Source organism: Setaria italica, chromosome III, assembly GCF_000263155.2.
Source record: "Setaria italica strain Yugu1 chromosome III, Setaria_italica_v2.0, whole genome shotgun sequence".
Classification (NCBI taxonomy): domain Eukaryota; kingdom Viridiplantae; phylum Streptophyta; class Magnoliopsida; order Poales; family Poaceae; genus Setaria; species Setaria italica.
Genome location: NC_028452.1, coordinates 25,659,518 through 25,682,293, shown reverse-complemented (window position 1 = coordinate 25,682,293; position 22,776 = coordinate 25,659,518). Strand labels below are relative to the sequence as shown.

The 22,776-nt window shown below is 45.6% G+C and overlaps 1 protein-coding gene across 1 annotated transcript; it reads right to left on the bottom strand.

The window, feature by feature from the left end:
- Positions 1 to 1,172: 1,172 nt before the first annotated feature.
- On the bottom strand, positions 1,173 to 18,881 carry LOC105913981 (splicing factor, proline- and glutamine-rich-like). Its single transcript, XM_012844524.1, has 5 exons — positions 18,547 to 18,881; positions 10,232 to 10,406; positions 9,224 to 9,236; positions 2,154 to 2,290; positions 1,173 to 1,493 (listed from the first exon to the last, which is right to left on the bottom strand). Exons 1-5 carry the CDS (start codon positions 18,879 to 18,881, stop codon positions 1,173 to 1,175), a joined length of 981 nt encoding a protein of 326 aa, XP_012699978.1.
- Between the last annotated feature and the right edge of the window lie 3,895 nt (positions 18,882 to 22,776).

Genomic DNA, 22,776 nt, shown 5'->3' with positions numbered 1-22,776 from the left:
GGGGCCTTGGATCACTGTAAAAGGACTTGTCGCCACAGTTACAATGAATCAATCTCAGTTTCTCAAAGGAAAACTAGAACTAAACAAAACTCGAGTTTCTAAGGTGGCGGCTACTGAGTTTATAACAAAAGGGGCGAACTAGGGTTGGGGGCGACCAGGAAGGGGGCGCCCACAACTTGGGCTTAAGGCCCGACACGATACAAGGCCAAGTTGGCCCAAAACTGGTGACGCAGCACCTTGTCGTGGTCACACAGAATGATCCACGAACCTTCTGGAACTAGGACCAGAACCAAAGAACGCGACGATCGAGTTGGTGATGAATTGTAACTTAGGAAAGACCATGACTCGTGCGTGTCCAGCATGGCGATGTCCTCATCATACTCCCCTTCTTGAATTGGAGTCGTCCTCGACTCCATCCCATCATCAATCTCCTACAAAAGGTTAGGCACAGCAAGATGCAAAGTACGAGACATAGAACTATCAGTAACACAAACATCTCAACAAAGCATAGTATAGCAAGGTGCATCATGATTATCACATAAGGTAGCAGTAGCAGCAGTGGTGGCAAGATAAACATCCTCTTTTAACTTAAGCCCATTATGTGTAGCATGAGATGGAACTAATGCATGATCATTGTTATCAATTTCAGCAAGCTCGTTATGATGTTTCCTAATATCCGCAGGAGATAAAGGAAGGAAAGTAATATTCCTATTTTGATGCATAAAAGTATATTTATTAGTTCTGCCATGGTGTAAAGCATCAACATCAAATTCCCATGGACGACCTAACAAAAGAGAGCAAGCTTGCATAGGTACAACATCAAAATCAGCGTAGTCATTATATGAACCAATGGAAAAATGCACGTGCGCTGATCTAGTTACCTTTGTCTTACCACTATTGTTGAACCATTGTAAGTGGTACGGATGCGGGTGCGCACATGTGGTCAAATCAAGTTTCTCGATCAGATCTAAACTCATCAAGTTGTGGCAACTCCCACTATCAATAATGGTGAGAACACGGCAATCCTTGATGATGAGAAACATGTGGAACAAATTGCAGCATTGGAGCTTCTCTTCCTCATGTCCTAGTTGGGAAGTCAACACCCGCTGCACAAGAAGGCTCTTATAATCCGCCGAGGCAGCCAGAGAATCAATGGCAACCTCCTCCTCATTTTACACTTCAGCTGCAACAATGTTAGTAGCAAAAACCAATTCATCTTCAACATCACTAGCACTTACATATCCTGTTCCATTAGCAGTGGCTATGTAAGCACGACGATTTGGGTAGTCCTTCATGACATGTCCAATGCCCTTGCAGCGGTGGCACACAATTTTGTTGGAGTTGTTCAATGACGCACCAGGGGCTATAGCTTTCTTCTGCAATTGGGACTGCACAGGAGACAAATTGCTTACCTCGGCAGCATGTGTAGTAGCAGACGGTGTCGCTGGCAGCTGGGCAACAGAAGCCTTAGGCTTGTCGACATCGGGACGCTTCTGCAGAAAAGATCTTCCAGGGTTGAACCTGAAAGTGTGTTGTTGACAACGTCCCTGTACTTATCTTTCAGCTTTAAGAGCAAGATGATATAATTGGTTGAACCTGTTCCAATCTTTGTAATCAAGAATATCATGTATATCATGATTCAAACCACCAAAGAATCTAGCACAAGTATCTTCATCATCCTCATGTATATCACAACGTGCTAGACGAATGAGCAATTCCTGATAATATTCTTCTACTCCTTTTTCACCTTATTTTAAAGTTTGCAGTTTCATATGCAAATCACGTTGGTAATAAGGAGGAACAAAATGAGATTCCATACGTTGTTTTAAAACATTCCAAGTCTGAGGTACAACATTGGCATTATTATTATTGCAAAGATCATTTCACCAAAAGAGAGCAAAACCAATAAACTCACTAGTAGCAAGCCTAACTCTATGCTCAACAGGAACTAAATGAGAATTAAATTTTTATTCAACAGCAAGTTCCCAATCTAAATAAGCCTCAGGATCAGCATTACCAGCAAAAGGAATCATGGTAAATTAATTTTAGCAAAAGGATATCATCATCATCATCCTCCAGACCACCATCATGAGGGGAGGTTGGCGTGGCAACACTGGGGTAGGTCGTTACTCAACATGTTCAATCCGGGTAACCAGAATATTAATGTTGCGCATCAAGTCATCAAACTTCCCATCGATGTAGGTGCGCTGGTCAACAAGAAGCTTCGTAAACTCATCCTTGGACACACACTCATTGAAGTCCGAAGGGGACTCCACTCCTTTCCCTTTCCCTAACATGGTTAGAAGATAGCAAAAGACAACACAAAAGTATTATCCCTATCAACTAGCAACTAATGGGTGGTGGTGAGAGTGGAAAGCAATATCTCAAATGATTTACTACCGTCTTGCAAGTGTTCTTACCAAAGCCAACACGATGGTACAATCTGTTGTCAAGCTTGGGTGTAATAGTTGCAAGGTGAACCTGTACTGACAGAAGTATATGTGGAGCTTTGGGCAGGCACAATATGGTAGCAAGGAAAAACAATAGCCGAAGCAGATTAGCAAAGTTCAATAAGTATCCAAAGTACAAGTCACAGTTGTTGGCTAAGACGTGTCCCTCGACGTACCACAACAAGATGGAATGAGCGATGGTGGATAGAACTCAAAGAACAAGCAACCAGCAACTCATGCAATTGTTTTAATTATTTTCCCTAATTTTCCCTCCAGGACAAGTAGGAAGCCACTTTTTTATTTTTCTCAACTATTTTTTTTATATTTTTCTTTGAATAGAAATCACACAAGATGGAACCACCAAAATTTGCACCTTAAACAAAGGTGTGATGTGGTCTACAAAAAACAGGCACGTTTGCTGAAAATTGTGCAACAACTTAGAGGCTTGAAAACTCCCACTTCGTATATGTAACTTTTCGTTCTGAAAATTTGAAAAAAAAATTCACCTCAATCGGAGTTCCGAGTGAAAAGTTATGAATGTTTAAGGAAGGTCGCCCGAATTAGGGTTTCGGAAAGGCACAACGCGGCTGATAAGGCAGCGGCGGCTGGGGCAAAGCATCCCTATCTGTCCAACGCTGATCATGGTTGAGCAAAACTTTTCAGAAAGCAATATTGGGGCACCAACGTCCCTGGTATGTAGCAATTAGGTATTTGCCAGATGAATCAAGAAGGGCTAGCTGCGATGCAAAGGCGACAAAATGTGGCTTGCAACCTATCTAGGGATTGCGCGGCGAGAGTTCACACAAGGCAGCTAGCGGGGCAAGTCAAGTAATGTGGGGGCTCGACTTGTTGTTTGGGTGAAGGTGGATGGGATAGTGGTGGAAACAATCAAACAGCAACGGGCGGTTGAAACTACGACCACGAACACACTAAACCAGCAACAAGACTCGACTACGGACACAAACTCAACAAAGCGAATCTGAAATGAAAATTGCAAAGGCTAAAAAGGCGATAGGACAGTGGAAAGTGTAAATATTTTTGGGCTTTTTGTGGACTATAGGTGTTGGACACGAACTGAATCTAAAGGGGAAACACGATAGTATACCTCACGGGTAACTTGGAATCCTGATACCACTTGATGTAGCACTGGCCCGATCTTCCGAAAGGTAGTGATAAATTGGATTGGTAGAGACTCGACGTTGACGATCCAGGCTTCTAATCAGACACAATTCGAATTCCTACAACCGCTACACCGCTGCTCTGTTGGTTATCAACCAAACACAACTTGATTGACCTCGCCGAGAAGGCTTTCCCAGCAAGCGAATCGAAGAACACAAGCAAGAAAATATAAACACGCAATCCGATATTGTAAATATGAATGAAGTAAAGAAGGGTTCAAGCTCTCAATTCAAAAGGACTAATCAATACAGTCGATGAGAACAAGAACAGAGGCCCTGGATCACTGTAAAAGGACTTGTCGTCATAGTTACAATGAATCAATCTCAGTTTCTCAAAGGAAAACTAGAACTATACAACACCTGAGTTTCATAGGTGGTGGCTACTGAGTTTATAACAAAAGGGGCGAACTAGGGTTGGGGGTGACCAGGTTGGGGGTGACCAGGATGGGGGCGCCCACAACTTGGGCTTAAGGCCCGGCACGATACAAGACCAAGTTGGCCCAAAACTAGTGATGCAGCATCTTGTTGTGGTCACATATAATGATCCATGAACCTTCTGGAGCTAGGACTAGAACCAAAATAACGACATCGTCGTTCCCATTCCAACGCATTGAAGAACGTCTTGTTTCGATGTCGTATGAGGGAGATATGGCCGAAACTGTGCAGGAGTGTTGGTTGAATCCGAAACGAACGCGACGATCGAGTTGGTGACGAATTGTAACTTGGGAAAGACCATGACTCGTGTGTGTCCAGCATGATGATGTCCTCATCACTTCACCTCTTCACCACCGCTCAAGCATGTGGCTGGAAGCCCGCACTAGTGTGAGGAAGGCCTCAACGGGGCTTCTTTCCAAACTTTCCCCTCATTTTTCTTCTTGTGAGATCTACGCTGCTTTGGGGGCTAGGTCTGACAAGCCCGTAGAGGGATCTAGCATGCCCTTGAGCGCTTCTATTGTGGCTGAGCATGGCATTGCGTTGGCGGCGGTGGCTATGGGTGTGGGTGGTGTCATGGCTAGGGTGGCTTGGGGCTGGCTTGTGCCCGTCTAGCTCTAATTGGCATGGGTTTCTTGTGGTCTCAGAGTAGGACTACAGCGGTGATGACTCTCAGGAAGCACACGACCCCAGGGTGGTGCGGTGATGGCACCACCTTGCGGTAGGCGCCGGCCCCTACGTTGATGGTAGCCGCTCAGAGGACATTCACGCGTCGGCATACCTTGCGACCCTAGCGGCATGAGGGGCGATGGAAACCTGGTGTGAGTGCCCACGGCTCTTCCTAGCTCCTTGCTAACGTGCATTGTGGGGATGCTTGTGTCACATATGGTGCCGTCTCGTGGTAGCGGGGACACCCATGTTCATCACCAGCGTCCAGCATCAATGGAGGTGGCGTGTTCTATGGCTCAGCGTGGGACAGCTTGGCCAGAGCTGAGCATAGGGATTAGGAGTAGTGGGGAATGCCTTGTCTGTGTTACAAACCGATGACGGCGATGCGTGCGGGCGTTGTTTACTTCCTTGGAAGCGTCCATTGATCTACCCCTTCTTCCCTTGCACATTCTTCAGGGTGTTTATCCTAACAATCTGGTCAGGCGACAACAACGCCAGTGGTGTCGCATCCCTTCCTAGTGTTGCTCTAAATGCTCACACCATGCCTTGCCTCACCAACTGCCAGCAAGGTGTCATTTTGGAAAAGGAAAAAACAAAAAAAACAAGAGGAATTCAGGTGGTGCCAGTGATGTTGTGTTGGTGGTGTGCTGATGCATTGGTGGTGTAAGGCCGTTGATAGTAGAGTACGGAGTCACCAGGCGGTAGCATAGTTGGTGGTGTGGTGAGGTTGTTTGTACTATTGAAGCTTCTATCATTGGCCCCATTTATTTGAGCTTATCTGAGAATCGAATGTCTGAGAATCTGGATTTTCTGAGAATCTGCTGGCAGAACAAGATGGAAGTTTGGCAATCGTGATTATTTGTAGTTGATTATCTATTTTGATTGTAAAATGACTTGTATGTTCCTGTGACTGATGATAGCAAATTTAATTCATAAGTACGAGCTGAAGATGATTTTGTCAATGTTCTTGAAGTTTAGAAAACACAAATTTTAATAAAATAATTATTTATGATCTCACATGGCATCTCTCTATTTTTTTCTTTTTCTTTGTTTTTTTATAACTCGAGGCTTATCTTCTCCCTCGTGTGGTTTCTTCCCGGTGTTGCTCTTTTCTGACCTCAAAGCTACCGTCCACCCTTGGGCAAAATTCATTATCTCCATTGAATCCCCAGTCAATTACTCGCAATTAAAGCTTCGTTCAGTTGTGAACTCATTTTACAAATAATCCGCATCCACGAAGGTAGTTGCTGAATGAGGAGGGGAAGTTCTGCAGGCCTCCGCTCAGGCATGCACCGGCCATCTCCCTGCTGCTCTGCGCCACGCCTGCTACCTGCTGGCTGTCGTCTCAGCCACTGCTCTCTACTTTGCTCTGCTGCTGCTGCCTGCGCCACGCCCCCCAGCCGCCGCCCGCCGTGCCACGCCTCCCTCCCTCCCTGCCTGCTGCCCGCTGCTCAAGCACTGGAGTTGAAGAAGCTGGAGCCTGGGAGGTGGTGGCGGCGTGACCTCCGGCCACCGGCACTGGCTTTCAAGCGTGCGAGAGGAAGGGGAATGAGACGGCACTGGTGAAAACTGCGTCGATTAATCGTGTACCGCGGGGGGCGAGGCGCGTTTCGACGCTAGGCATCTTAAGGTGGGCGACGGGCCTTCACGGTACGGTACCGCGCGGTGGCCGTGGCCCGTTCGGCGGGATTAGCCGCGGCCCCTCGCCACACCGTGCGGTCACCACGGTCCCAAATGGGGCATCGGTGTGCTTCGATGCGGATTTGAGCTGAGGTTTGAGTTGAATATAGCAACAACGCTGTGCAGCTCATGTCAAATTCCAAATCCAACTAACCAGAGTTAATTTTTAGATGAGTTGAGTTTGGCATGCATCGGTCCCAATCCAACAATTCGGCATTATCTATTGTCTTTGAGTAGTATGTTTGACGTTGTGCATAGCGTGCTAATATCCCAATCCAACCCATTGGTGTTGTTGTTTTCATTGGTTCTTTTGTCCGGATTAGACTTTAACTTCTTTTTAATATAATCGGCAACTCTCCCATCCGGTTCTTTTAAGAAAAGACATGCCATTATAAAAAATAATCTCAAGTAACCTAAATTACCCACATCCACCATTATTAAAAGCAAGGAAAGCTATAACACCTAATTAAATCTGAATTTAAATTTCATCATTGTTAAAAAAATATTCCAAGTACTTCTCTATATATGCTTATAATTGTCATTATAACTGAAAAAACGAACTCGAGGTATACACACATGATATATGTCACTATCACTGGTAGAGAAATGATCTTTATCCTCCACAAAAATCTCGGAACGAATTGGATCCGAAAAGGATTTAGTCCCGGGTCTAAATTTCGTATTCCGTGGAGACCCCTTTAGTCCCGGTTTGTAACACAAACCTGGACCAAAGATGAGGCTTTAGTCCCGGTTTGTGTTACAAACCCGGACTAAAACCTCTCACCCCTTTAGTCCCGGTTTGTAACACAAACCGCGACTAAAGTCTCACCTTTAGTCCCAGTTTGTGTTACAAACTAGGATTAAAAGGGTCTCCATAGATTACTTCAAAAGGAAAGCATATCTTACTCATCACATGTGCTGTGTAGGTGAAATGGTAAGAAAGGATCACGCAAGGCTTGAGTTCGTGGGCTCGAATCCCACGCACCGCGCACACGCATATTTCGCGTGAAAAATCACGTAACTTGTGAAAGATCGCGTAAAAATCGCATAAATTGCATGAGCTTCCCGGGAATTTCTAATATTTTTTTGACGCAAAACCTTTTAGTCCCAGTTGGTAATACAAACTGGGGACTAAAGGTGAGGCTTAGTCCCAGGATGGTTATCATTAGTCCTAGGTAAAAGAACCGAGACTAAAGATGGGGACTTAGTCCCGATTTGTTAGTCCCATTTCAGGGGTGGATGAAATGTCATCCACCCCTATTAATTGAGGGTGGCTACTGTAGCAATTGCCCCCTGCCTCTGGAAATGCACTACCAGGGGCGGACGGCATATTCATTTCCAAAAATGGGTAGGTGCATGAGCCGCTCCTAGAAATGGTCATTTCTAGGGTTGGACCATAGAGTCACCTGTTCTATTTCCAGGAATGGGTGACCCTATGGTTCGACTCTGGAAACCTATGTGCAGCAATGGACTACCTAAACGCCCACCCCTGGAGATAAAGCCCACCCAATCCATCCAAAAATTTTGCTCCAACCCACATGCATGCACACTCCCCTCTACCTTTATCTGTTCTCCCGCACCCCTCCGCCTTATCTTCTTCCATCCTTTCCTCTTTTCACCCCCTCTCCCTCCTTCCCTCGCTTGGTCTCCTTATCCTTTCACAGAGGCGAGTGGGATGGTGGCCTTCGGGGTGCGGCGGCAGGCGGCTAGGGGCCAGGCCGGCCTGGAGGCGGCTTGTGACATGAGCCCAGTCTGGACCTCGGCGCGGGCAGAGGTGGCTGCTCCGCTGAGTCCTCGACACGGCAGGCCCCATGGGGGAATAGCGGCGGCTCCCCGGTTGGCTCTCAGCGGTGCCCCAACAGCGCCCGACGGTGCGGTGGGCCCCATGGGGGAGAGGCGGCGCCTCCCCCAGCTAGCCCAAGCGGCGCCCCAGCAGCGCCCCGCGGCGCGGCCGAGGCCCTTGCGCGACGGGCCTCCCAGGGGAGCGGCGACCCTAGCCCCACTTGGATTTTTCTTTTTTAATCAGTTTTCAGGGCGGGTCACCCCCACACCCGCCCCTAGAAATGTGATTTGCAGAGCCGGGTCGACGCCCGCCTTGCAAACAACTATTTCTAGCTGCGAAAAGTTGGGGCGGGCGCCGCACCCGATCCTGCAAATGCCATTTCGTCCGTCTCTGGAAATTCGAGATCTTTGCGTGTTTTCAACCGGGACTAAAGCCCATTTATTTACTAGTGTATGCACACCATGATCAAGAAGTGACAATCATATCTATTCCACATCAAACATATAGTTCAAGCTGTTTCAACTTAAATACATGTCAAGTGCATATGGCTGAGATATGCAAAGAGGAAAACCACGAATGGGGATTGAAGGATTGAAAAGTATATCGAGTAATTGGTGAAGTCTATCCCAACCGGATCAACGTAAGCAAGTCGCTATGTTAGAATATAAATAAATTAAAGAAAATGAAGACAAGTAATTTTGATTTGTTGTAGGCTTTAAATTTATTCACGAAATTTTTTTAACGCTTACTAGATCGTACAAAAGCATGTGTTGACGTACTTGTACTGTCAAATGGAGAAGGATCCTGCCCACGACCGCTACACTAAGTCACTAACACCCTTGACTTCATTTGATAGGTACACCTGGTTAAAACCAACAATCTCTTCATCAGATTGGAGAGGGATGGCTCCGATGAAGACACGGAGAGAACGCCAGGTAGGTATCTACATAGAGGCACTTATGCTGTCATGCTTTTTTTTTTATTACAGTACGAATGTACTCCCTCCATTCTTTTTTTTATCTGTCGCTTACCATTGAACAGGAACTGCACCATGGGAAATTATTAATAGCGCATCAGATTCTTAATCTTATTTTGCACCTGATTTTGGAGGGATGAAAAAACAGTGAGACATGTAATATAGAATATAACACTGTGTCATAAACAGCTAGCTATTTGTCTAAAGGGTGCATGAACTGAAACTACAGATATATAGGAGTATCATCTAAATTTTGCACTGCTCTTAATTTTTGCTCTGTTCTTTTTTCGAAAAATGGCATAGGTTCTCTGAGGACATATATTTTTCCTTTTTGCAGGAAATTATTCACAGGCTCTTTTCTTTGAGAATGGGATAGATGGTCAAAGGCCCTTTCCACTTGATTATACGTACGCATCACAATTTCCAAAAGAGAAGACACAGTACGACGGTTCACGGGCATCGAACAGTTTTTTCGCAACTTGGCAGAATCTAATAAGGAAAACGAACCAAAAGAAGACGGGATCTCGTGAAATCGATGCCGCGCCCTTTCCTGCAAACGACTAAAACTTTTTTTTTTGAAACTCAAACGACTAACACTTGTGTAATTACAAGTTGCTTACCGATAGGCTAATGTTTGTCGTACTAGAAAGACACCGGTCAAACATTATTTTTCTAAACACGGTGAAGGCGCCAAAATACATGCACGCATCTCAACCCATATTAAGAGGGTGTTTGGGAGGGGTGCTAATTTTTAGCCTCCCCATTTTAACTAGATTTTAGCCCTTCTCATCCAAACACCTAGGCTAAAATGGAGGGGCTAAATTTTAGCCCCCCATAATTCATTAGCCCCTCAAGGGGTGCTAAAATGAACTAAAGGGGCTAAAAGTGGTCCCCATTATCCAAAATTCCTCTCCTTGCCCCTCTCTCTCCTCCCTCTCACTCCTCTCCGTCGGATCCCGCCGCACGGCACCCCACCACCGCCGCCTCACTCACCGGTCCCACCATCTCCCGCCAGTCCCGCCACCTCCTCCCCTCACTCTCTCTCTCTCCCCGCAAGGTAAACCTTGCCATCGAAGCAGACCTTGCCGTCGCGGGTGGCGAGGCTGAACTGGTCCTCCCCAGCCTTGCAGTAGATCCTGTACGTCTGCTGCCTCACTGGCGGCACCCCCCGCCGCGCGTGGTCCGGGCGGGTCTCGTGGTGGCCGTACTCAGACCCTCTACCCCCGTACCCGCTGCCACTGTTGGGATACGAGGTAGGCTACACTAGCGCAATTCAAAAATTCTACCGCGTATAACCAGGAAAAACTGCCGTATAAGGATCACGAGATTACCACTCGACGCACTACTGGTGCGGAAGATGTAGATATGCGTCGATGCAGTGAAGACGATCATGTAGTCGTACGTAGTCGATCAACGTAGTCGTACGTAGTCGATCACGTCCAGCAGCTCCTCAGCAGCTCGTCCACGTGCAGCAAGATCGCCTCCGGTGCCGCGGCTCGTCGTCGGCTCGTCGTGGCTCGTCGGCGGCTCATCCAAGTGCTGCAGGCGCAACACCTCCAAGGTATCCACACGTGCAGGGAGGAAGCGTCGCAAGCCGGACTGCTAGATCCGCGAGTTGCAACAGGCGAGGGCGTGGGAGGCGCGGCAGGTGTGTTTCGCCAAAAAGGTGTAAACCCTAGGGCGCCCCCACCCCTCTATTTATAGAGGTTCCTGACGGGCCTCTGGATCCGAGGCCCATTAGTACTTCTAAACCTAATCCAACTCGGATCTGATTCGAATTGGGCTTCCAGCCCCTTAAGTGTGTGACCCTATGGGTTCGGATACGTATAGACATGGCCCGAGTACTCCTACTCGGCCCAATAGTCGGTAGCGGCCTCTAGCAAGACGTGCCAACTCCTATACGCACACGAAGATCATATCAGACGAACCATCACAACATAATATACATGCTATTCCCTTTGCCTCACGATATTTGGTCTAGCTTCAAGCCGACCGCTCTTTCTCGATCCTGTGATTCGAAATCCCTTTGTAGGTTAACTCTTAACCGTACGTAGAATGGCCATGCATTTTTGGATCCGATCACTCGAGGGGCCCAGAGATATCACTCTCAATCAGAGAGGGGCAAATTCCATCTTGATTGACCATGTCTCATAGCATGCTTCTTGACAAACTCGAAAGCTACCTTTATAACTACCTTGTTACGGCGTAGCGTTTGATAGCCCCTAAGTAGGTCGATCCACATCTAGAATACATGCGACAATCTCAGGTCTAAGGACAAAGCGTATATAATGTTTAAAGAGAGAACCACTTCTCGTGTTGGGTCAGTCCTAGCACATGTCTCCACATGTGTCCACATTATTAGTTCAACATCTCCATGTCCATGACTTGTGAAACATAGTCATCAACTAATACATGTGCTAGTCTAATATTCATGTGTGTCCTCACATGAACTCCGACTAGGGACAACTTTAGAATAACCATACAAGTAAAGAGTTTCACATACAATTCACATAATTGCAAATCAATTCAAGTAGCCTTCAATGGATATTCCATGAACACAATATACAAATCATGGATACAAATGGAATATCATCATCTCTATGATTGCCTCTAGGGCATACCTCCAACAGTCTCCCACTTGCACTAGAGTCAATCTAGAAGGTACCTAATACCCATAGCTCTTACATGCGCATCATGCTTAGCCTGCGGGAGTGGTTTTGTCAACGGATCAGAAATGTTCAGATCTGTGTGTATTTTGCATATCTTGATCTCACCCCGGTTAACGAAGTCTCGAATGAGATGATATCGCCGCATTATGTGTTTGTTCTTCTGGTGGTTCCTTGGCTCCTTTGCTTGCGCAATTGCCCCATTGTTATCACAGTAGAGATTCAATGGGCTGGACGCATTCGGGAATACACCAAGCTCAATGAGGAAATTCCTTATCCAAACACCTTCCTTCGCGGCTTCCGAAGCCGCGATGTACTCAGCTTCTGTCGTAGAATCAGCCACCGTCTCCTGCTTGGAACTCTTCCAACTAACAGCACCACCATTTAGCGTGAACACAAATCCTGATTGTGACTTTGAATCATCTCTGTCGGTTTGGAAACTAGCATCGGTGTAACCTGTTACAACGAGCTCCTCCTCACCTCCATAGACGAGGAACATATCTTTAGTCCTTCTCAAGTACTTAAGAATGTTTTTCACCGCTGTCCACTGACTCTCACCTGGATCAGATTGGTGTCTGCTTGTCATACTTAGCGCATATGAAACATCTGGGCGAGTACTTATCATTGCATACATGATAGATCCAATAGCCGAGGCATATGGCACTCTACTCATGCGATCCCGCTCATCAGCAGTCGAAGGACACTGAGTCTTGCTGAGATGTATGCCATGTGACATAGGCAAGAACCCTTTCTTTGCCTCTTCCATGCTGAACCGCTTCAACACTTTGTCAATGTAAGTATCTTGGCTTAATCCTATAAGCCTTCTCGATCTATCTCTATAGATCTTAATGCCCAGAATATATGCCGCTTCCCCTAAGTCCTTCATCGAAAAACTATTTTTCAGTGAAGTCTTTACGGACTCAAGCATAGGAATGTTATTTCCAATCAGTAATATGTCATCCACATATAAGATTAGAAATACTACAGAGCTCCCACTAACCTTCTTGTAAACACAAGACTCTTCTTCGTTCTTGGTGAAGTCAAACCCTTTGACCACTTCATCAAAACGAATGTTCCAACTCCTAGATGCTTGCTTCAACCCATCAATGGATCTCTGAAGCTTGCATACCTTTCCAGCATTTTTCGGATCGACAAAACCCTCGGGCTGTATCATATACACGTCCTCAGCTAGGTTTCCATTCAGGAAAGCTGTCTTGACATCCATCTGCCATATCTCATAATCGAAATATGCAGCTATAGCTAGAATAATCCGAATGGACTTAAGCATCACTACGGGCGAGAAGGTCTCATTGTAGTCAACTCCTTGAACTTGTCGAAAACCTTTTGCGACAAGTCGTGCTTTATAGATGTGAATATTTCCATCCATGTCCTTTTTCTTCTTATAGATCCACTTGCACTCTATGGCTTTAACACCATCAGGCGGGTCAACCAAGTTCCAAACTTGATTGTCTCCCATGGACTCTATTTCGGATTGCATGGCACTCTGCCATTTTTCGGAGTCTGGGTCCATCATTGCTTCTGCATATGTCGCAAGCTCATCATTGTCCAACAATAATATTTCCCGCATTTCGCGGAGCCTTGCCGACCTTCGTGGTTGTGGCAGTGCTTCTCTTGCCATGGGTATCTCAACTTGTTCTGCTACGTTAGCATCACTCGTTGATTCTTGCCCAATCGGCTCATCTTGAACTTCTTCAAGATGCACTGTCTTTCCACTCTTTTCTCCTTTGAGAAACTCTTTCTCTAGGAAAAGCCCATTCCGAGCGACAAACACTTTGCCCTCTGTTCAGTTGTAGAAATAATATCCCAAAGTTTCCTTTGGATATCCCACGAAAATGCACTTATTCGACTTGGATGTGATCTTGTCCGACTGAAGTCGCTTGACAAACACTTCACATCCCCAAATCTTTAGAAAAGACAAACTAGGAACCTTTCCAGTCCATATCTCATATGGTGTCTTAACTACGGATTTAGATGGTACCCTATTAAGTGTGAAAGCTGTTGTTTCTAGAGCGTATCCCCAAAATGACAACGGTAGGTCCGACTGGCTCATCATTGATCGAACCATGTCTAACAAAGTTCGATTACGTCGCTCGGACACACCGTTTCTCTGAGGTGTTCCAGGCGGCGTAAGTTGTGGAACAATTCCGCAACTCTTTAGATGATTGCTAAACTCATGGCTCAAATACTCGCCTCCACGATCAGATCGTAAGGCCTTAATTTTCTTGCCACGCTGATTTTCAACTTCATTCTGAAATTCCTTGAACTTTTCAAAGGTTTCAGACTTGTGCCTCATCAAGTAGACATAGCTATATCTACTAAAATCATCAGTGAAAGTTATGAAGTATTGGAATCCTCCTCTAGCCGTCGTGCTCATTGGTCCGCATACATCACTATGTACGAGTTCCAACAAGTCTACTGCTCTCTCAGGAAATCCTGTGAAAGGCGTCTTGGTCATCTTGCCTAGCAAGCAAGCCTCACATGTCTCGTATGATTCAAAATCAAACGAAGTTAGAAGTCCATCAGAATGGAGCTTCTTCATGCGTTTTTCACTTATATGACCCAAACGACAATGCCACAAGTAGGTAGGACTCAAATCATTAGGCCGAGGCCTTTTAGCACTTACATTACAGACAGGTGAACCATCAAGATTTAAAATAAATAATCCATTCACAATGGGTGCAAAAGCCATCAACATATTATTCTTAGAGATCACACAACCATTGTTTTCACTCGCAAATGAATAACCATCCTTCATCAAGCATGAAGGAGACAAAATATTTCGACTTAAATTAGGAACAAAATAACAATTATTCAACTCCATAATAAATCCTGACGGGAGGTGGAGTTGCATCGTCCCAACGGTCAACACAACAACTCTTGCATTATTGCCCACGCGGAAATCAACTTCTCCTCTTTCCACGCTTCTACTTCTTATCATTCCCTGCATCGAATTGCAAATATGAGCAACCGATCCGATATCAAATACCCAAGAATTAATAATTGTATCAGCGAGAAATATGTTCTCTATAACATTAATAACAAGCGTACCTGAGGTAGAAGTACTCTTACTTCCGCCATTCTTCAACGAAGCTAGGTACTGCTTGCAGTTTCTCTTCCAGTGACCAAGTTCATGACAGTAAAAGCACTCTTTGTCTGGAGCAGGTCCAGGTCCAGCTTTAACCTTGGGCGCTGGGTTTGGCTTGGACGTTCCAGCCTTGCCCTTCTTCTTCCAAGAATTGCCCTTCTTCTTAAAACTAGGCTTGTTCTGTATAGCTATCACATGGCTAGTACTAGCGCTTTTCTTGATGTCTACCTCTGTTGTCTTGAGCATACCACACAGTTCATTCAAACCCTTCTCTGTCCCATGCATATGGTAGTTCGAGATGAAGTTCCCATAGCTAGGCGGAAGAGATGAAAGAATGAAGTCAGTGGCCAACTCTTTGCCCATTGGGAAGCCCAGCTTCTCCAATCGCTGAGTGTAACCAACCATCTTGATTACATGTGGTCCTACTGCTGCGCCTTCTGCTAACTTGCACTCCAGAAAGGCTTTGGACACATTGAACCTTTCGGTCCTAGCCTGTGTCTGGAACATGTCCTTGAGCGCCACGATCATATCGTGTGCCTCATGATTTGTTTCGAACTGCATCTGCAGCTCGGGTTCCATGCAAGCAAGCATAAGGCAACTTACCTCAAGATTAGCATCAAATGCCTTCTTGTAAGCAGCCTTAACGGCAGCAGATGCATCATCAGCAGGTACTGGTGGTAGTGGGGTGTCTAGAACATCTTCCTTTTTATCGGCCCCGAGAACAATTCTCAGGTTACGGATCCAATCCGAGTAGTTTGTTCCATTCAACTTGTCCTTCTCAAGGACCAAACGCAAAGCAAACGATGTGGTGGTGTTGCTAGGTGCCATTTAATCTACAACAAAAGTAATGCAAAATATACTAAGACAAACGTATCCATGATAGAGCAAATTACATTAAACTATTTTAACAGAATCTACTCCCACTAAAATCAATATCCCTCTATTGAAACTTAGTGATTCAAGATCCACAACTAACAAGTCTACTAGTGAGCTTTAGCATCACCGCTAGCAAATGAGGTAGATCGGTAAGCAACTTTTGCTAATCATATCACATATGACTCCTGTTGTTGGGTGACATCTCTATGTCTCGGCGCCCAACCTTTATGCCCCAAAGTCCTTAACCGTTAAGATAACCTTGTTAAGCAAACCAACCCTTATGCGTGTAAGTGTCCGACACAAACCCGTCTAGTCAAGGAAAACTAGTGGCACCCTAATTTCATAGACCCACCACTAATTGTACAAGACATGGGACGGTGCAAGTTTTAGTTGGGAGGGCATACTAACTTAAACATTGTGAGGGATCGTTCTACTTCTAACATCACAGCATGCAGAAAGTAAAACATAAACAGAATAGCATTCACACAGTTGTGACACAGTATGGCCCGTTTTCATATGGTGATCTCCATCTCCATAGAACCTGTTCACCATGGTGATCTCCATCTCCATGTTCCATGTGCGCCATCCTCCTGGTGATGAGTCCTCCAAGAACTAGAACATGCTATTACACCTAATAGCTAGTAAAGAATCTAGTAATGAAGATTACATAGTTGCTTGGATCATCACAGATTGGTACGTAGACCATTAAATATAATAAAGTGACAACACATATGGCTCTTGCCGTGTTGCCGTACGCGCGACACGCAGGTCACGAATGAGTTACACACATGCATCACATACACAAGGGGGCCATACTGATCACAAGATACATACATACATCCTGCAAAACAGAGTTAGGCGCCCTAACGTTCCAAACTTCGGAGGCCCGAAACTCCATCTTCCAAGCCGAATTTGGGAAATATAATTTCGCCGAAAACGGCGAAGCGGTTGAATTTTATGTGTAACTTTTTCTGTAGATCAATTTTCATATAAAATTCGCCCCGATCCGAGATCGTACCGAAAAGTTACGGCTGATTTACCGAAGCATACGCATACGGCAAAAATCCCGACCCCGGTAGTAGATCCCATCTACTATTGCACATCTAATGCGCCTGGCGTATGACCCTGGATTTCGATTCGACTAATCATATTGATCTTCGCTCACTGCAACTGGATTTACGTGTATCACTTAACTCCGATGGCGGAAACCGACCGGTAGGAGTATGTCGTTACACTACCATTGCAGCAAGGGCACGAAACCAGGACATAGATCAAATGGAAAACTCGCATATCTCCATATGCACACATCCCAAATCCAAAACTAAGCAGCTACGGCTCTTGATACCACTGTTGGGATACGAGGTAGGCTACACTAGCGCAATTCAAAAATTCTACCGCGTATAACCAGGAAGAACTGCCGTATAAGGATCACGGGATTACCACTCGACGCACTACTGGTGCGGAAGATGTAGATATGCGTCGATGCAGTGAAGACGATCATGTAGTCGTACGTAGTCGATCAACGTAGTCGTACGTAGTCGATCACGTCCAGCAGCTCCTCAGCAGCTCGTCCACGTGCAGCAAGATCGCCTCCGGTGCCGCGGCTCGTCGTCGGCTCGTCGTGGCTCGTCGGCGGCTCGTCCAAGTGCTGCAGGCGCAACACCTCCAAGGTATCCACACGTGCAGGGAGGAAGCGTCGCAAGCCGGACTGCTAGATCCGCGAGTTGCAACAGGCGAGGGCGTGGGAGGCGCGGCAGGTGTGTTTCGCCAAAAAGGTGTAAACCCTAGGGTGCCCCTACCCCTCTATTTATAGAGGTTCCTGACGGGCCTCTGGATCCGAGGCCCATTAGTACTTCTAAACCTAATCCAACTCGGATCTGATCCGAATTGGGCTTCCAGCCCCTTAAGTTTGTGACCCTATGGGTTTGGATACGTATAGACATGGCCCGAGTACTCCTACTCGGCCCAATAGTCGGTAGCGGCCTCTAGCAAGACGTGCCAACTCCTATACGCACACGAAGATCATATCAGACGAACCATCACAACATAATATACATGCTATTCCCTTTGCCTCACGATATTTGGTCTAGCTTCAAGCCGACCGCTCTTTCTCGATCCTGTGATTCGGAATCCCTTTGTAGGTTAACTCTTAACCGTACGTAGCATGGCCATGCATTTTTGGATCCGATCACTCGAGGGGCCCAGAGATATCACTCTCAATCAGAGAGGGGCAAATTCCATCTTGATTGACCATGTCTCATAGCATGCTTCTTGACAAACCCGAAAGCTACCTTTATAACTACCTTGTTACGGCGTAGCGTTTGATAGCCCCTAAGTAGGTCGATCCACATCTAGAATACATGCGACAATCTCAGGTCTAAGGACAAAGCGTATATGTTGTTTAAAGAGAGAACCACTTCTCGTGTTGGGTCAGTCCTAGCACATGTCTCCACATGTGTCCACATTATTAGTTCAACATCTCCATGTCCATGACTTGTGAAACATAGTCATCAACTAATACATGTGCTAGTCTAATATTCATGTGTGTCCTCACATGAACTCCGACTAGGGACAACTTTAGAATAACCATACAAGTAAAGAGTTTCACATACAATTCACATAATTGCAAATCAATTCAAGTAGCCTTCAATGGATATTCAATGAACACAATATACAAATCATGGATACAAATGGAATATCATCATCTCTATGATTGCCTCTAGGGCATACCTCCAACAGCCACCACCGCCGTAGTGCGGGTGGCCCTCGTGGCTGTACTCCGCCACGCCACCCCCGTACCCGCCGCCGCCACCACCGTAGTGCGGCCGCCTCTCGTCACCGCCCTCGTGCCCGACATGGACGACGTTGCCGTACCCGCCGCCGCCGCCGGTGCCGTAGCCCCCACCCGTGCCGTACGCGGAGGGGGGCGGGGGGTGACCGTAGGGGTCGGCGGCGGGCGGTCGGCCGTAGGGGTCCGGAGGCGGTGGCGGAACCTCCTCGCCGGCCGACCCCGCGGTGCACGGGCCGCCGGCCGACCCCGCCTTGGACTCGGCCTCCTCCACCATCCTCTGCTGCCTGCTAGAACTGAGAGGAGGATGTGGCTGCCGTGCTTGATCGATTGGAGTTGAGCAGGAAGATGAGGAGGGGTAAAGGAGAGGAGGCAAATGAGGGTAAAAGAGTCTTTTAGCAACAAAAGTGCTAAAATTTAGCCCCCCACCCAAACACCTTACAGTGCTACAGTTTAGCACTCTATTTGAGGGGCTAAAGTTTAGTCCTGGGCTAAAGTTTAGCCCCTTCCTCCCAAACAGAGCCTAACACATGCGCATCCTACCTAATAGATTGCATTTTTATCTTCATAAAATAGATTCAAAAAATTACGAACAACCCTGCCAAGTCTAGAACTTATTCCCTCCATTCTCTTTTGATGAGCCTATTTCCAAAAAATCAGATTTTCACTTGATAGTCCTACTCCCTCTCTCTCTCTCCTAAAATACACGGCATCCTGAGTTCAGCAAAAGTCAAACTGTGTAAAGTTTGATCAAATTTATGAAAAAATAAAAATAATAATCACAACATTCAGTTTACACCATTAGATTCATTATGAAATATATTTTGATATTTTACTTATTTGATAAGCTCTATAAACTTGGTCAAACTTTACATAGTTTGACTTTAACCAAACTCAGGATGTCTTTATGTTAGGACAGAGGGAGTATTTGCCATCGGCACCTGTTGCATTTTGGGTCCAACACGAGAGGACCTTTTAGTTCGCATGCACGTTAAAAAAAATGGGCGTTAACACATATCATCACCTAGGAGTCTCGCCTTAAAATCATTTTGAGTAACGAGGAATAAATCATGACATGGCTTTGGATGATAATTAGGATCCTTCTCCTTAGTCATTGTACTAACAACAGTTACTCTATTAATATGTCATTTTCTTATACGAAATTTTAGTCATAAGCACAAACTTTGAATACAAATATAGCAAAAATTTTGTATCACATCGTTATACACTAATAGAGTAATTGTTTCTCAAATGCTTGTCCTAATGAAACAAAATACAGCTTATTTAATCTTAGACATAGGAAGTCGCATATACTGAATCCTTTCTTCGCGAAATGCATAAACTTTTGAAGAAACAACGCCCAAAAAAAACTTTTGAAGAAGCAAAATGCATATACTGAATCCCTAGTTTACGTTCCAATAACTTCCGATCCCGACGATGACTTGGTGTGCATTAGGCATTTAGGCTTGTGGGTTGGAAGAAATTCGGCTTGGTTTCGAATGTATGCCAAAGCTAGTTATCTTACTTGCTATCTCGAAAAAATCAATCAATTTTTTTTAACACACAGAAAAACTGTGTACTAATATATTAAGAAGAGAAAGAGAGTCAAGGAAAAAGACTCGTACACACACCTTTACACCTGTATGCCCGAGGCCAGTACTAATCACATGAGAGCTCTCCACACGGACCAACAAACAAAATCAACCAATTCGAGGAGTGCGGCTGCCGTTGCAATTGCTATTTGCTATTTGCAATGCCACATGATGTCATCATGTTACTGAGGTATTAGTGGCAAATTCTTTCTACTTAAGCAAGGGCATACTCAAATTCTTTCTTTGCCTTTTTTTTTTTTTGAGATCTCTTTCTTTGCTGTGTTGGCGGGTGGCCCTTGCTTAAGTAGGCCCATGGTAGGTTCTAACTTCAAAAGGGCCGGCTCGAGTTGCTTTGTTTGATGGGCCATTCGAGAATCGGGCGTGGTCTCACCTACGGCCCATCACACTAGGAACAGAGAAATTGGCCTGTATGCAAAGGAGCTCTCATTCATTCATGGTTAAATTGCATAAACCCACCCATAAGCAGCTTCAAGTTTGACATTGCCCCCCATAAACCATTTTATTGCAAATATCCATCCGCTTACCCAATTTTGGTGAAAAAACACCCGATGCACGCAAATTTAACCGAATCAACCCGTTTTGCCAAGGTAAAGCTACTGCAGGCTAAGGTAGTATAGTCAAACTTGTCCTAGTGTTTACATTAGGTTCATTTACCATTTTGCATTAAATTTTTTGTATAAATAGTTAAATTTGATGTGACAGTTTAATCTCTTATTAGCTATTTTTTGCGGAATCTCCAAAAATATATTGAGATTATACTGCTAAAAGTACCTAATTTTGGTAGAGATCACATTAGCAACTCGCTATTTTTGAAAATGTGTTCAATGGGTTGAGTTTGTGCACAATGGGTGGGTATTTGCAATAAAATCAAATAAGTGGGTGGGTATTGCAACAAAATGACTTATGGGGAAGTAAGTGACACAAAACTCAATAACCCAAAAGCTTTCGCAACGCTTGGGTCATGACGCCCCCGCTCCCTCTCCCTAGCGACTGTGGCGGTAGCGCTCCACTCCATCTCCGGCTCTGATCTCATCGATGACGCCCCTCTTCGGTTCTCCCAGCCCCTAAACAGGTTCGCCATCTTCCCCTCCCCTCCTTCCGAGGTCGATGGACATCCCAATGGATCTTGTCAACTATCTGGATTTCTCCCCTGCAAAAGGTTTCAACAGGAAGTTTTGGATCTCTTTGGGGCTTCAGTTCATCACCCCTCCTCTGTTGTGGATGGTTCTTTCTTCTTGCTGGCCACTTTCCGTCGATATACTTTTCAGTTAATAGAATCATCAATTAGTTTTGCTCTAGCTTCCTGCTTAGGTGGCTCTCCTGCTAGTTTTCATGTGCAGTTCCTTAGTGATCGGTATTTTTAGTTCTCGGTTTCGTGCAGCAACATAATGAAAGAAAGTTCTCCAGCCTTCCTAGGAAAAAGGTTCACTTTGCCAAGAAATTAGTCAAAGATTCACCTTTCAGCAAACATCAACCTCGCTCGAGTTTCATGGTTGGTAATATCTCAGTTCCTCTTGTAGCTTCTCATCATTTCAACAAGATAAGTTTCGGACGCCTTTGTTTTGGTAATTCTCTTGATCTGGTGTCAAAGGACGTCCCCATTGCTGATGTTTCTGAAAGATTACAGAAAGATCTATTTTCTCCCTCAACGGTTCGTCACACTTTTCTCCAGGTTCTTCGATCGAGACTGGATCCTTTAATTGCGGCGAGGGTTTTCCGGAGTTTTAGAATTCAAAAGTTACTTTTGGGCCTAAGAAACCGTGCTCGAGATGCTTGGCTATTGGGCACTAGGCCATGATGTGCTCCTCCCCAATCCGTTGTAGACCCTGTTTCAAGTAGGGCATAAAGCCTGGAGTTGCTTTACAAGGTCCAAGGCCAAAATCTCCTGGGCCCCCAAGAAGCTGAAAGGTCTTGCCAAGGACAATGCTGGGAAAGTGCAAGATCTTAACCCCCTGCTCCTTGATTCTCGTGCATCATGCTTGGTCTCTCCAACTTCCGAACAAGAGCAAACATCTCCCCCTCCGCTACCTCCCCAACACTGTTCGCCCCAATCACCCACCACGTCGGCAGAGCCCTCATTTGAGGAGATGGTGAATTTCCCTCGCAATGCGATGCTTTTCGTTCCACCTGGCCTCCATGTGGAACACGGTTGGCTTCGTCCGGCTCGTTCACGTGTTGCTCTCAGTGGGGAGCCTCTTCGTCGACATGAACAATATGCTATCCTTTCTCTGGATCCTCCGTCGTTACAAGAGCAAGTTCTTGACCTTCTAGAGGATGTGTCTTAGGCCCTGGAGCAACAATTTGTGGCGGAACCTGTGGCGGAACCGTCCAAGTTAACCTGACTAAAATGCACTTAAGTCGCCTGACACGCGATCATGCACTTTAAGCAAGTCAACTTGGTCGACTGTCGGATTTCATTCGATAAACCACTTACACAGGATCGAGAAGCATTGCTCACACGAAGGTAGTGGGCACAGAGATTACAACATTCCCATCACAATAACATAGTTCCATATTTTATTACATCAAAGTTTTCGAAATTCAGACCGAATTGGCAAG